Here is a 15,318-nt window from a genome sequence, read left to right on the forward strand (position 1 = left end):
AAAAACTCAAGGGATGTCACCGGCCCCTCAGACTTTTCAAATGCAATGGGCACACCGAAATCGGCCGCAACCTGATAACAGACATCCCGTAAGAGTATACAATCCTCTGAACCCGCCGGACCCACAAACAAAAAATCGTCAAGATAATGCACCAATGACGAAAGGCCCGCCCGTTCAGAAACAACCCACTCCAGAAAAGTGCTAAACTGCTCAAACAGCGAGCAGGATATGGAACACCCCATGGGCAAACACAAATCCACATAGTAGGCACCATCCACGCAACAACCCAACAGATGCTGCGAAGTCGGGTGCACAGGTAGCAGTCTGAAAGCTGCCTCAATGTCTACTTTAGCCAGTAAAGCAGCGGCGCCAGCTTCCCTGACTAGGTTAACCGCTTGATCAAACGACGCGTACTTAACAGACGACAACTCCTGAGGAATGCCATCATTAACAGATCCCCCTTTTGGAAATGATAAATGATGAATGAGCCTGAATTTACCAGGCTCCTTCTTAGGAACCACCCCAAGAGGTGATATCCGCAAATCAACCAAAGGAGGGCGATCAAACGGGCCCGCCATTCTACCTAACTCAACCTCCTTCATTAGTTTTTCAACGACTACCCCAGGCCACAAACGAGCCGACTTTAAGTTACCCCTAAAAACCCCACAACCCCCTTGTGATGGAATCACAAAGCCAAATTGAAAACCGTGAAAAAGCAACGCCGCCTTATCAAAACAACCCTTCCGCCTAGCGTACAGGGCGAGCCAAGGCTCCATCGCGGCGAGTCTCACCGGGGTCGCCCCCTTTGTCAGACGCGTCCCCAACCCCGCTTGGTTTACCCTTACGGAAACACTTCGCATAGGAATGTGCCCCCCCACACCCTGAACACTCGTGTTTAAACTTGCACGCAGCTCCCCACTTGCAAAACTTTTCATTATAGGCAAAGCAACAACCTTTTCTGACCGTGGCAGGGGATCCCCCGATGGAGGCGCCACCGGCTCCTGATCGAAAGGACTGGGAAGATCTTAGAGGCGTCATGATTTTTAGCCACAACCCCATGTCACGGTCGTCCCACCGCATTTCCGGCTTAACTGACAAGCGCTGCCTGAACTGCTCGTCGTATGACCACCAAGCCATACCCCCATACGTCCGCTGAGCAGAAGACACCTCATCAAGATAACAAAAAAGCGCTGCACCCTGGTCAGGAAATTTACTCGCAAACACATTAGCATATATCAAAAATGCCTGAGACCAGTTAGAAAATGTTTTCGGCAACTTCCGATATCTCTTTTTCCTCTCCTCCTCCTCTTTCTTGGCCACGTCTTTCTTAGAGTCCTCCGGGATCTCGAAAGACTGCTCAAGCGGGAGAAGAGAGAAAAATTCAATAAATTCCCTCTTATATATCTTTTCCTTCACCTCAGAGGTCAAGTGCATCCCCAACGGCCCGATTGAGCAGAGACACGACCGAGACATTGCTGTATCAGCCACCCTCAACTCAGCTCCCTCACCCTGCCTCGAGACCAGCCCGGAAGACCCCACTATAGGCCCGGAAGTCTGCGCCACCACCGCGCCACCACCCCCTGAGACACCAGGGACCGCCACACTGCAGTCCTCCACCCTCTCCACAACTGATACACCCGCCGACCTGTCAACAGGGACCCACGCCCTCTCTACTCCAACCCTTTGCGCAGGGCCAACTCCTTCCAATTTAGCTAACAACACTTTCAATCCCTCCACTACACTCCCTGTCACTGAGTCACAATCCACACTCCTAACACCACACAATGTAACATCACTCCCCCCCACATTCAACAACCCTTTCTCACCTGCTGAAGTGCTCTCCGTAGTCCTGATGCCTGAAGGACCGCTGAAAGTTGCCTGGAGCCCGCTGCTGCGTTGCCCCGTAATCTCTCGACCACCTCCAGTAGAAGTGACAGCTGGCCGTCCCTGTTGTGCCAACTGCCGTGGTTGATCCTGAAAAACAGTAGAACGTGAATACATATCCAGGGGAGGAAAAGGTCTGCTACCCCTTCCCCCTCTTTGCCGGCTGTTACTCCGAGCCGTACCAACTCCCCTACCCCTCTTGGGAGCTCCCCCACCCTCACTACCAGGCCAATCAACGTCCACCACAGGCCGTCTTCTTGACCCCTCCCTATGTACAACTCCCCGTCCTCCTGGCCTATGTGGCCGACCCCTGGCACCTATACCCCCTTGAGTGGCCGCCGTATACACCCGGGCCCCACTCTGTTCCCTTGCCAGCTCTGAAACCCCGCCCGAGACACCACACCTCACCTCCTTATGCCCAACAGGCCGCACATCCTGCTGTGGACCGTCATCAGGCTCCAAACGAATAGAATCCGTCCAGGAGCCGTGCAAGCCAGAGAAATCCTCCTCAAGGCCGTCGAAGACATCCTCCCTCAAAGATGGGCCAGGTTGAGGCCCTGGCCGTCGTTCAGATGGGCTATGCTCTGGAAGAGAAAAGCTAACATGTGAGCCACACACCCCAACCTCCTCCCTGAACCTGGCCGTACCCCCCTCCCCCCACAGCATGGTGAACAGACACAGGCCTAGGACCCACAGAAACCCTCTCAGCTGACCCCCCAAAACGGCTAACATTCCTACTGGAGGACCCAGGGGAGGGAGGAACACACTCCTCATCAGAGGAGTTTAAAAATAAGTCCATCTCCCCAGGGCCCAGCTCCAACTCCTCACATTCCTCCCCAGACCCATACTCCAGATCAACAAGCCCCCCCCCTTGTGGCCTCACTGCCCAACTCACATCACCCCCACTAAACTGGCTAGGACACCTAGGACTAAGCTGGAGAGAACCCAGGCCTAACTCACTCTGCCTGACCTTGGGACCACCAACCACCAATGCTGTCGTGGCCTGTCCCTCCTCTCCCTCACTACCACTGCTCACTGCTTCCCCACTACCAGGAACCAGGGAGCCACCCTGTCCGTCACGGCACCTCCCAGAAGGCCCCTCTCCCCCCAGATCAGGCCCTGCCAGGCCGTGAGCCACCTTACCCCTACCTCCAGATTTAGTGGCCAGGCCAGCAACGGACCTCCGCTCCGGATCACTGCCGCTCACACCGGGTGATGACGTCATCGGCACTGGACCCACACCCGCCGGACCCGCCAATACCGCTGCCTCCGCACTCCTCCTAACCGGAACCGGACCGGATCTCCTTGTCGACGACGCCCTCCTGCTGACCTCAGGGCTGAGACGCGATGGAGGCCTGGATTGCCTGGTGGACCTCTTCCTTGGAACCGACCGCTCCTGCACCGCCACAGCCTCTACCGGAGCCCCCAGCAATGCTTGGACCTGCTCAGATAGCCAGGTAGGTCCCTTCGATTCTGCAGCCTCCTTCAGCCGCCGGAACAAGTCTTCCATATCAGCCATAACGCAGGCTGAGCGAGAAAGCCAACAGCTGCAGATGCTTCACCAACTTTTACTAACAACAACTGCTGGCTTTCCCGCTCAACCGCAAGGCTTTATCACCTTGCAGCTCCTCCCCCACTTCCTCTCAACCTCAGCCTACATTGTGCTCCGCGGTCAAAGCTCCCTCCAGCTAAGCTTTGCACCGCTTACAGGAGCCACTGTACATGTGCGCATGATATCACCTGTACATATGGGAATAATGATATAATCAGTACATGTGTGCATGATATCACCTGTACATATGGGAATAATGATATAATCAGTACATGTGCGCATGATATCACCTGTACATATGGGAATAATGACATAATCAGTACATGTGCGTATGATATCACCTGTACATATGGGAATAATGATATAATCAGTACATGTGCGCATGATATCACCTGTACATATGGGAATAATGACATAATCAGTACATGTGCGCATGATATCACCTGTACATATGGGAATAATGACATAATCAGTACATGTGCGCATGATATCACCTGTACATATGGGAATAATGATATAATCAGTACATGTGCGCATGATATCACCTGTACATATGGGAATAATGACATAATCAGTACATGTGCGCATGATATCACCTGTACATATGGGAATAATGACATAATCAGTACATGTGCGCATGATATCACCTGTACATATGGGAATAATGACATAATCAGTACATGTGCACATGATATCACCTGTACATATGGGAATAATGACATAATCAGTACATGTGCGCATGATATCACCTGTACATATGGGAATAATGACATAATCAGTACATGTGCGCATGATATCACCTGTACATATGGGAATAATGACATAATCAGTACATGTGCGCATGATATCACCTGTACATGTGGGAATAATGATATAATCAGTACATGTGAGCATGATATCACCTGTACATATAGGAATAATGAGATAATCAGTACATGTGCGCATGATATCACCTGTACATATAGGAATAATGAGATAATCAGTACATGTGCGTATGATATCACCTGTACATATAGGAATAACGACATAATCAGTACATGTGCGCATGATATCACCTGTACATATGGGAATAATGACATAATCAGTACATGTGCGCATGATATCACCTGTACATATGGGAATAATGACATAATCAGTACATGTGTGCATGATATCACCTATACATATGGGAATAATGACATAATCAGTACATGTGCGCATGATATCACCTGTACATATGGGAATAATGACATAATCAGTACATGTGCGCATGATATCACCTGTACATATGGGAATAATGACATAATCAGTACATGTGCGCATGATATAACCTGTACATATAGGAATAATGACATAATCAGTACATATGCGCATGATATCACCTGTACATATGGGAATAATGATATAATCAGTACATGTGCGCATGATATCACCTGTACATATGGGAATAATGACATAGTCAGTACATGTGCGCATGATATCACCTGTACATGTGGGAATAATGACATAATCAGTACATGTGCGCATGATATCACCTGTACATATGGGATTAATGACATAATCAGTACATGTGCACATGATATCACCTGTACATATGGGAATAATGACATAATCAGTACATGTGCGCATGATATAACCTGTACATATAGGAATAATGACATAATCAGTACATATGCGCATGATATCACCTGTACATATAGGAATAATGACATAATCAGTACATGTGCGCATGATATCACCTGTACATATGGGAATAATGACATAATCAGTACATGTGCGCATGATATCACCTGTACATATGGGAATAATGACATAGTCAGTACATGTGCGCATGATATCACCTGTACATATAGGAATAATGACATAATCATTACATGTGCGCATGATATCACCTGTACATATGGGAATAATGACATAATCAGTACATGTGCGCATGATATCACCTATACATATGGGAATAATTACATAATCAGTACATGTGCACATGATATCACCTGTACATATGGGAATAATGACATAATCAGTACATGTGCGCATGATATCACCTATACATATGGGAATAATGACATAATCAGTACATGTGCGCATGATATCACCTGTACATATGGGAATAATTACATAATCAGTACATGTGCGCATGATATCACCTGTACATATGGGAATAATGACATAATCAGTACATGTGCGCATGATATCACCTGTACATATGGGAATAATGACATAATCAGTACATGTGCGCATGATATCACCTGTACATATGGGAATAATGACATAATCAGTACATGTGCGCATGATATCACCTGTACATGTGGGAATAATGACATAATCAGTACATGTGCGCATGATATCACCTATACATATGGGAATAATGACATAATCAGTACATGTGCGTATGATATCACCTGTACATATGGGAATAATGACATAATCAGTACATGTGCGCATGATATCACCTGTACATATGGGAATAATGACATAGTCAGTACATGTGCGCATGATATCACCTGTACATATGGGAATAATGACATACTCAGTACATGTGTGCATGATATCACCTGTATATATGGGAATAATTACATAATCAGTACATGTGCGTATGATATCACCTGTATATATGGGAATAATGACATAATCAGTACATGTGCGCATGATATCACCTGTACATATAGGAATAATGATATAATCAGTACATGTGCGCATGATATCACCTGTACATATGGGAATAATGACATAGTCAATACATGTGCGCATGATATCACCTGTACATATGGAAATAATGACATAATCAGTACATGTGCGCATGATATCACCTGTACATATAGGAATAATGACATAATCAGTACATGTGCGCATGATATCACCTGTACATATGGGAATAATGACATAATCAGTACATGTGCGCATGATATCACCTGTACATATGGGAATAATGACATAATCAGTACATGTGCGCATGATATCACCCGTACATGTGGGAATAATGATATAATCAGTACATGTGCGCATGATATCACCTGTACATATAGGAATAATGACATAATCAGTACATGTGCGCATGATATCACCTGTACATATGGGAATAATGATATAATCAGTACATGTGCGCATGATATCACCTGTACATATGGGAATAATGACATAGTCAGTACATGTGCACATGATATCACCTGTACATGTGGGAATAATGATATAATCAGTACATGTGCGCATGATATCACCTGTACATATGGGAATAATGACATTATCAGTACATGTGCGCATGATATCACCCGTACATATGGGAATAATGACATAATCAGTACATGTGCGCATGATATCACCTGTACATATGGGAATAATGACATAGTCAGTACATGTGCGCATGATATCACCTGTACATATGGGAATAATGACATTATCAGTACATGTGCGCATGATATCACCCGTACATATGGGAATAATGACATAGTCAGTACATGTGCGCATGATATCACCTGTACATATAGGAATAATGACATTATCAGTACATGTGAGCATGATATCACCTGTACATATGGGAATAATGACATAATCAGTACATGTGAGCATGATATCACCTGTACATATGGAAATAATGACATAATCAGTACATGTGCGCATGATATCACCTGTACATATGGGAATAATGACATAATCAGTACATGTGCGCATGATATCACCTGTGCATATGGGAATAATGACATAGTCAGTACATGTGCGCATGAGATCACCTGTACATATGGGAATAATGTCATAATCAGTACATGTGCGCATGAGATCACCTGTACATATGGGAATAATGTCATAATCAGTACATGTGCACATGATATCACCTGTACATATGGGAATAATGACATAGTCAGTACATGTGCGCATGATATCACCTGTACATATGGGAATAATGACATTATCAGTACATGTGCGCATGATATCACCTGTACATATGGGAATAATGACATAATCAGTACATGTGCGCATGATATCACCTGTACATATGGGAATAGGACATAATCAGTACATGTGCGCATGATATCACCTGTACATATAGGAATAATGACATAGTCAGTACATGTGCGCATGATATCACCTGTACATATGGGAATAATGACATAATCAGTACATGTGCGCATGATATAACCTGTACATATGGGAATAATGACATAATCAGTACATGTGCGCATATCACCTGTACATATGGGAATAATGACATAGTCAGTACATGTGCGCATGATATCACCTGTACATATAGGAATAATGATATAATCAGTACATGTGCTCATGATATCACCTCTACATATGGGAATAATGACATAATCAGTACATGTGCGCATGATATCACCTGTACATATGGGAATAATGACATAATCAGTACATGTGCGCATGATATCACCTGTACATATGGGAATAATGACATAATCAGTACATGTGAGCATGATATCACCTGTACATATGGGAATAATGACATAATCAGTACATGTGCGCATGATATCACCTGTACATATAGGAATAATGACATTATCAGTACATGTGCGCATGATATCACCTGTACATTTAGGAATAATGACATAGTCAGTACATGTGCGCATGATATCACCTGTACATATGGGAATAATGACATAATCAGTACATGTGCGCATGATATCACCTGTACATATGGGAATAATGACAGAATCAGTACATGTGCGCATGATATCACCTGTACATATAGGAATAATGACATAGTCAGTACATGTGCGCATGATATCACCTGTACATATGGGAATAATGACATAATCAGTACATGTGCGCATGATATCACCTGTACATATGGGAATAATGACATAGTCAGTACATGTGCGCATGATATCACCTGTACATATGGGAATAATGATATAATCAGTACATGTGCGCATGATATCACCTGTACATATGGGAATAATGACATAGTCAGTACGTGTGCGCATGATATCACCTGTACATATGGGAATAATGATATAATCAGTACATGTGCGCATATCACCTGTACATATGGGAATAATGACATAATCAGTACATGTGCGCATGATATCACCTGTACATATGGGAATAATGACATAATCAGTACATGTGCGCATGATATCACCTGTACATATGGGAATAATGACATAATCAGTACATGTGCGCATGATATCTCCTGTACATATGGGAATAATGACATAATCAGTACATGTGCGCATGATATCACCTGTACATATGGGAATAATGACATAATCAGTACATGTGCGCATGATATCACCTGTACATATGGGAATAGGACATAATCAGTACATGTGCGCATGATATCACCTGTACATATGGGAATAATGACATAGTCAGTACATGTGCGCATGATATCACCTGTACATATGGGAATAATGACATAATCAGTACATGTGCGCATGATATCACCTGTACATATAGGAATAAGGACATAATCAGTACATGTGCGCATGATATCACCTGTACATATGGGAATAATGACATAATCAGTACATGTGCGCATGATATCACCTGTACATATGGGAATAATGACATAATCAGTACATGTGAGCATGATATCACCTGTACATATAGGAATAATGACATTATCAGTACATGTGCTCATGATATCACCTGTACATATAGGAATAATGACATTATCAGTACATGTGCTCATGATATCACCTGTACATATGGGAATAATGACATAGTCAGTACATGTGCGCATGATATCACCTGTACATATGGGAATAATGACATAATCAGTACATGTGCTCATGATATCACCTGTACATATGGGAATAATGACATAATCAGTACATGTGCGCATGATATCACCTGTACATATAGGAATAATGATATAATCAGTACATGTGCGCATGATATCACCTGTACATATAGGAATAATGACATTATCAGTACATGTGCGCATGATATCACCTGTACATGTGGGAATAATGACATAATCAGTACATGTGCGCATGATATCACCTGTACATATGGGAATAATGACATAATCAGTACATGTGCGCATGATATCACCTGTACATATAGGAATAATGACATAGTCAGTACATTTGCGCATGATATCACCTGTACATATGGGAATAATGACATAATCAGTACATATGCGCATGATATCACCTGTACATATAGGAATAATGACATAGTCAGTACATGTGCGCATGATATCACCTGTACATATGGGAATAATGACATAATCAGTACATGTGCGCATGATATCACCTGTACATATGGGTATAATGATATAATCATTACATGTGCGCATGATATCACCTGTACATATGGGAATAATGACATAATCAGTACATGTGCGCATGATATCACCTGTACATATAGGGATAATGACATAATCAGTACATGTGCGCATGATATCACCTGTACATATGGGAATAATGACATAATCAGTACATGTGCGCATGATATCACCTGTACATATGGGAGTAATGACATAATCAGTACATGTGTGCATGATTTCACCTGTACATATGGAAATGATGACATAATCAGTACATGTGCGCATTATATCACCTGTACATATAGGAATAATGACATAGTCAGTACATTTGCGCATGATATCACCTGTACATATGGGAATAATGACATAATCAGTACATATGCGCATGATATCACCTGTACATATAGGAATAATGACATTATCAGTACATGTGCGCATGATATCACCTGTACATATGGGAATAATTACATAATCAGTACATGTGCGCATGATATCACCTGTACATATGGGAATAATGACATAATCAGTACATGTGCACATGATATCACCTGTACATATGGAAATGATGACATAATCAGTACATGTGCGCATGATATCACCTGTACATATAGGAATAATGACATAATCAGTACATGTGCGCATGATATCACCTGTACATATAGGAATAATGACATAATCAGTACATGTGCGCATGATATCACCTGTACATATGGGAATAATGACATAATCAGTACATGTGAGCATGATATCACCTGTACATATGGGAATAATGACATAATCAGTACATGTGCGCATGATATCACCTGTACATATAGGAATAATGACATTATCAGTACATGTGCGCATGATATCACCTGTACATATGGGAATAATGACATAATCAGTACATGTGCGCATGATATCACCTGTACATATGGGAATAATGACATAATCAGTACATGTGCACATGATATCACCTGTACATGTGGGAATAATGACATAATCAGTACATGTGAGCATGATATCACCTGTACATATAGGAATAATGACATAATCAGTACATGTGCGCATGATATCACCTGTACATATAGGAATAATGACATAATCAGTACATGTGCGCATGATATCACCTGTACATATGGGAATAATGACATAATCAGTACATGTGCGCATGATATCACCTGTACATATGGGAATAATGACATAATCAGTACATGTGCGCATGATATCACCTGTACATATGGGAATAATGATATAATCAGTACATGTGCGCATGATATCACCTGTGCATATGGGAATAATGACATAATCAGTACATGTGCGCATGATATCACCTGTACATATGGGAATAATGACATAATCAGTACATGTGCGCATGATATCACCCGTACATGTGGGAATAATGATATAATCAGTACATGTGCGCATGATATCACCTGTACATATAGGAATAATGACATAATCAGTACATGTGCGCATGATATCACCTGTACATATGGGAATAATGACATAATCAGTACATGTGCGCATGATATCACCTCTACATATGGGAATAATGACATAATCAGTACATGTGCGCATGATATCACCTGTACATATGGGAATAATGACATAGTAAGTACATGTGCACATGATATCACCTGTACATGTGGGAATAATGATATAATCAGTACATGTGCGCATGATATCACCTGTACATATGGGAATAATGACATTATCAGTACATGTGCGCATGATATCACCCGTACATATGGGAATAATGACATAATCAGTACATGTGCGCATGATATCACCTGTACATGTGGGAATAATGATATAATCAGTACATGTGCGCATGATATCACCTGTACATATGGGAATAATGACATAATCAGTACATGTGCGCATGATATCACCTGTACATATGGGAATAATGACATTATCAGTACATGTGAGCATGATATCACCTGTACATATGGAAATAATGACATAGTCAGTACATGTGCGCATGATATCACCTGTACATATGGGAATAATGACATAATCAGTACATGTGCGCATGATATCACCTGTACATATGGGAATAATTACATTATCAGTACATGTGCGCATGATATCACCTGTACATATGGGAATAATGACATAATCAGTACATGTGCGCATGATATCACCTGTACATATGGGAATAATTACATTATCAGTACATGTGCGCATGATATCACCTGTACATATGGGAATAATGATATAATCATTACATGTGCGCATGATATCACCTGTACATATGGAAATAATGACATAGTCAGTACATGTGCGCATGATATCACCTGTACATATGGGAATAATTACATTATCAGTACATGTGCGCATGATATCACCTGTACATATGGGAATAATGACATAATCAGTACATGTGCGCATGATATCACCTGTACATATGGAAATAATGACATAATCAGTACATGTGCGCATGATATCACCTGTACATATGGGAATAATGACATAATCAGTACATGTGCGCATGATATCACCTGTACATATAGGAATAATGACATAATCAGTACATGTGCGCATGATATCACCTGTACATATGGGAATAATGACATAATCAGTACATGTGCGCATGATATCACCTGTACATGTGGGAATAATTACATAATCAGTACATGTGCGCATGATATCACCTGTACATATGGTAATAATGACATAATCAGTACATGTGCGCATTATATCACCTGTACATATGGGAATAATGACATAATCAGTACATGTGCGCATGATATCACCTGTACATATGGGAATAATGACATAATCAGTACATGTGAGCATGATATCACCTGTACATATGGGAATAATGACATAATCAGTACATGTGCGCATGATATCACCTGTACACATGGGAATAATGACATAATCAGTACATGTGCGCATGATATCACCTGTACATATGGGAATAATGACATAATCAGTACATGTGCGCATTATATCACCTGTACATATGGGAATAATGACATAATCAGTACATGTGCGCATGATATCACCTGTACATATGGGAATAATGACATAATCAGTACATGTGCGCATGATATCACCTCTACATATGGGAATAAGGACATAATCAGTACATGTGCGCATGATATCACCTGTACCTATGGGAATAATGACATAATCAGTACATGTGCGCATGATATCACCTGTACATATGGGAATAGGACATAATCAGTACATGTGCGCATGATATCACCTGTACATGTGGGAATAATTACATAATCAGTACATGTGCGCATGATATCACCTGTACATGTGGGAATAATTACATAATCAGTACATGTGCACATGATATCAGCTGTACATGTGGGAATAATGACATAATCAGTACATGTGAGCATGATATCACCTGTACATATGGGAATAATGACATAATCAGTACATGTGCGCATGATATCACCTGTACATGTGGGAATAATTACATAATCAGTACATGTGCGCATGATATCACCTGTACATATGGGAATAATGACATAATCAGTACATGTGCGCATGATATCACCTGTACATATGGGAATAATGACATAATCAGTACATGTGCGCATGATATCACCTGTACATATGGGAATAATGACATAATCAGTACATGTGCGCATGATATCACCTGTACATATGGGAATAGGACATAATCAGTACATGTGCGCATGATATCACCTGTACATTTAGGAATAATGACATAATCAGTACATGTGCGCATGATATCACCTGTACATATGGGAATAATGTCATAATCAGTACATGTGCGCATGATATCACCTGTACATATGGGAATAATGACATAATCAGTACATGTGCACATGATATCAGCTGTACATGTGGGAATAATGACATAATCAGTACATGTGAGCATGATATCACCTGTACATATAGGAATAATGACATAATCAGTACATGTGCGCATGATATCACCTGTACATATGGGAATAATGACATAATCAGTACATGTGCGCATGATATCACCTGTACATATGGGAATAATGACATAATCAGTACATGTGCGCATGATATCACCTGTACATATGGGAATAATGACATAATCAGTACATGTGCGCATGATATCACCTGTACATGTGGGAATAATGACATAATCAGTACATGTGCGCATGATATCACCTGTACATATGGGAATAATGACATAATCAGTATATGTGCGCATGATATCACCTGTACATATGGGAATAATGACATAATCAGTACATGTGCGCATGATATCACCTGTACATATGGGAATAATGACATAATCAGTACATGTGCGCATGATATCACCTGTACATATGGGAATAATGACATAATCAGTACATGTGCGCATGATATCACCTGTACATATGGGAATAATGACATAATCAGTACATGTGCGCATGATATCACCTGTACATATGGGAATAATGACATAATCAGTACATGTGCGCATGATATCACCTGTACATATGGGAATAATGACATAATCAGTACATGTGCGCATGATATCACCTGTACATATGGGAATAATGACATAATCAGTACATGTGAGCATGATATCACCTGTACATATGGGAATAATGACATAATCAGTACATGTGCGCATGATATCACCTGTACATATGGGAATAATGACATAATCAGTACATGTGCGCATGATATCACCTGTACATATGGGAATAATGACATAATCAGTACATGTGCGCATGATATCACCTGTACATATGGGAATAATGTCATAATCAGTACATGTGCGCATGATATCACCTGTACATATGGGAATAATGACATAATCAGTACATGTGCACATGATATCAGCTGTACATGTGGGAATAATGACATAATCAGTACATGTGAGCATGATATCACCTGTACATATAGGAATAATGACATAATCAGTACATGTGCGCATGATATCACCTGTACATATGGGAATAATGACATAATCAGTACATGTGCGCATGATATCACCTGTACATTTAGGAATAATGACATAGTCAGTACATGTGCGCATGATATCACCTGTACATATGGGAATAATGACATAATCAGTACATGTGCGCATGATATCACCTGTACATATGGGAATAATGACATAATCAGTACATGTGCGCATGCTATCACCTGTACATTTAGGAATAATGACATAGTCAGTACATGTGCGCATGATATCACCTGTACATATGGGAATAATGACATAATCAGTACATGTGCGCATGATATCACCTGTACATTTAGGAATAATGACATAGTCAGTACATGTGCGCATGATATCACCTGTACATATGGGAATAATGACATAATCAGTACATGTGCGCATGATATCACCTGTACATATGGGAATAATGACATAATCAGTACATGTGAGCATGATATCACCTGTACATATGGAAATAATGACATAGTCAGTACATGTGCGCATGATATCACCTGTACATATGGGAATAATGACATAATCAGTACATGTGCGCATGATATCACCTGTACATATGGGAATAATGACATAATCAGTACATGTGCGCTAGATATCACCCGTACATGTGGGAATAATGACATAATCAGTACATGTGCGCATGATATCACCTGTACATATGGGAATAATGACATAATCAGTACATGTGCGCATGATATCACCTGTACATATGGAAATGATGACATAGTCAGTACATGTGCGCATGATATCACCTGTGCATATGGGAATAATGACATA

General features: G+C 41.2%; 1 protein-coding gene across 1 annotated transcript; it reads right to left on the minus strand.

The window, feature by feature from the left end:
* Positions 1 to 747: 747 nt before the first annotated feature.
* LOC128664914 (uncharacterized) lies at positions 748 to 13,093 on the minus strand. Its single transcript, XM_053719706.1, has 12 exons — positions 13,051 to 13,093; positions 12,847 to 12,948; positions 9,890 to 9,991; positions 9,635 to 9,685; positions 9,431 to 9,481; positions 8,972 to 9,073; positions 6,889 to 6,939; positions 6,532 to 6,582; positions 4,288 to 4,440; positions 3,625 to 3,675; positions 2,293 to 2,567; positions 748 to 1,974 (listed from the first exon to the last, which is right to left on the minus strand). The coding sequence occupies exons 1-12, from the start codon at positions 13,091 to 13,093 to the stop codon at positions 748 to 750; spliced, it is 2,259 nt and encodes a 752-aa protein (XP_053575681.1).
* Positions 13,094 to 15,318: the final 2,225 nt, after the last annotated feature.

Source organism: Bombina bombina, chromosome 6, assembly GCF_027579735.1.
Source record: "Bombina bombina isolate aBomBom1 chromosome 6, aBomBom1.pri, whole genome shotgun sequence".
Classification (NCBI taxonomy): Eukaryota; Metazoa; Chordata; class Amphibia; order Anura; family Bombinatoridae; genus Bombina; species Bombina bombina.

Excerpts from the sequence above, each read along its gene's own strand:
- LOC128664914 (XM_053719706.1), bottom strand. The coding sequence starts at position 13,093 with ATGCGCACATGTACTGATTATGTAATTATTCCCACATGTACAG. Across the intron at positions 9,074-9,430 it reads CATTATTCCTATATGTACAG|GTGATATCATGAGCACATGT; the intron begins GTGATATCATGC and ends CCATATGTACAG. Across the intron at positions 1,975-2,292 it reads GGCCTGTTGGGCATAAGGAG|GATCAACCACGGCAGTTGGC; the intron begins GTGAGGTGTGGT and ends ACTGTTTTTCAG.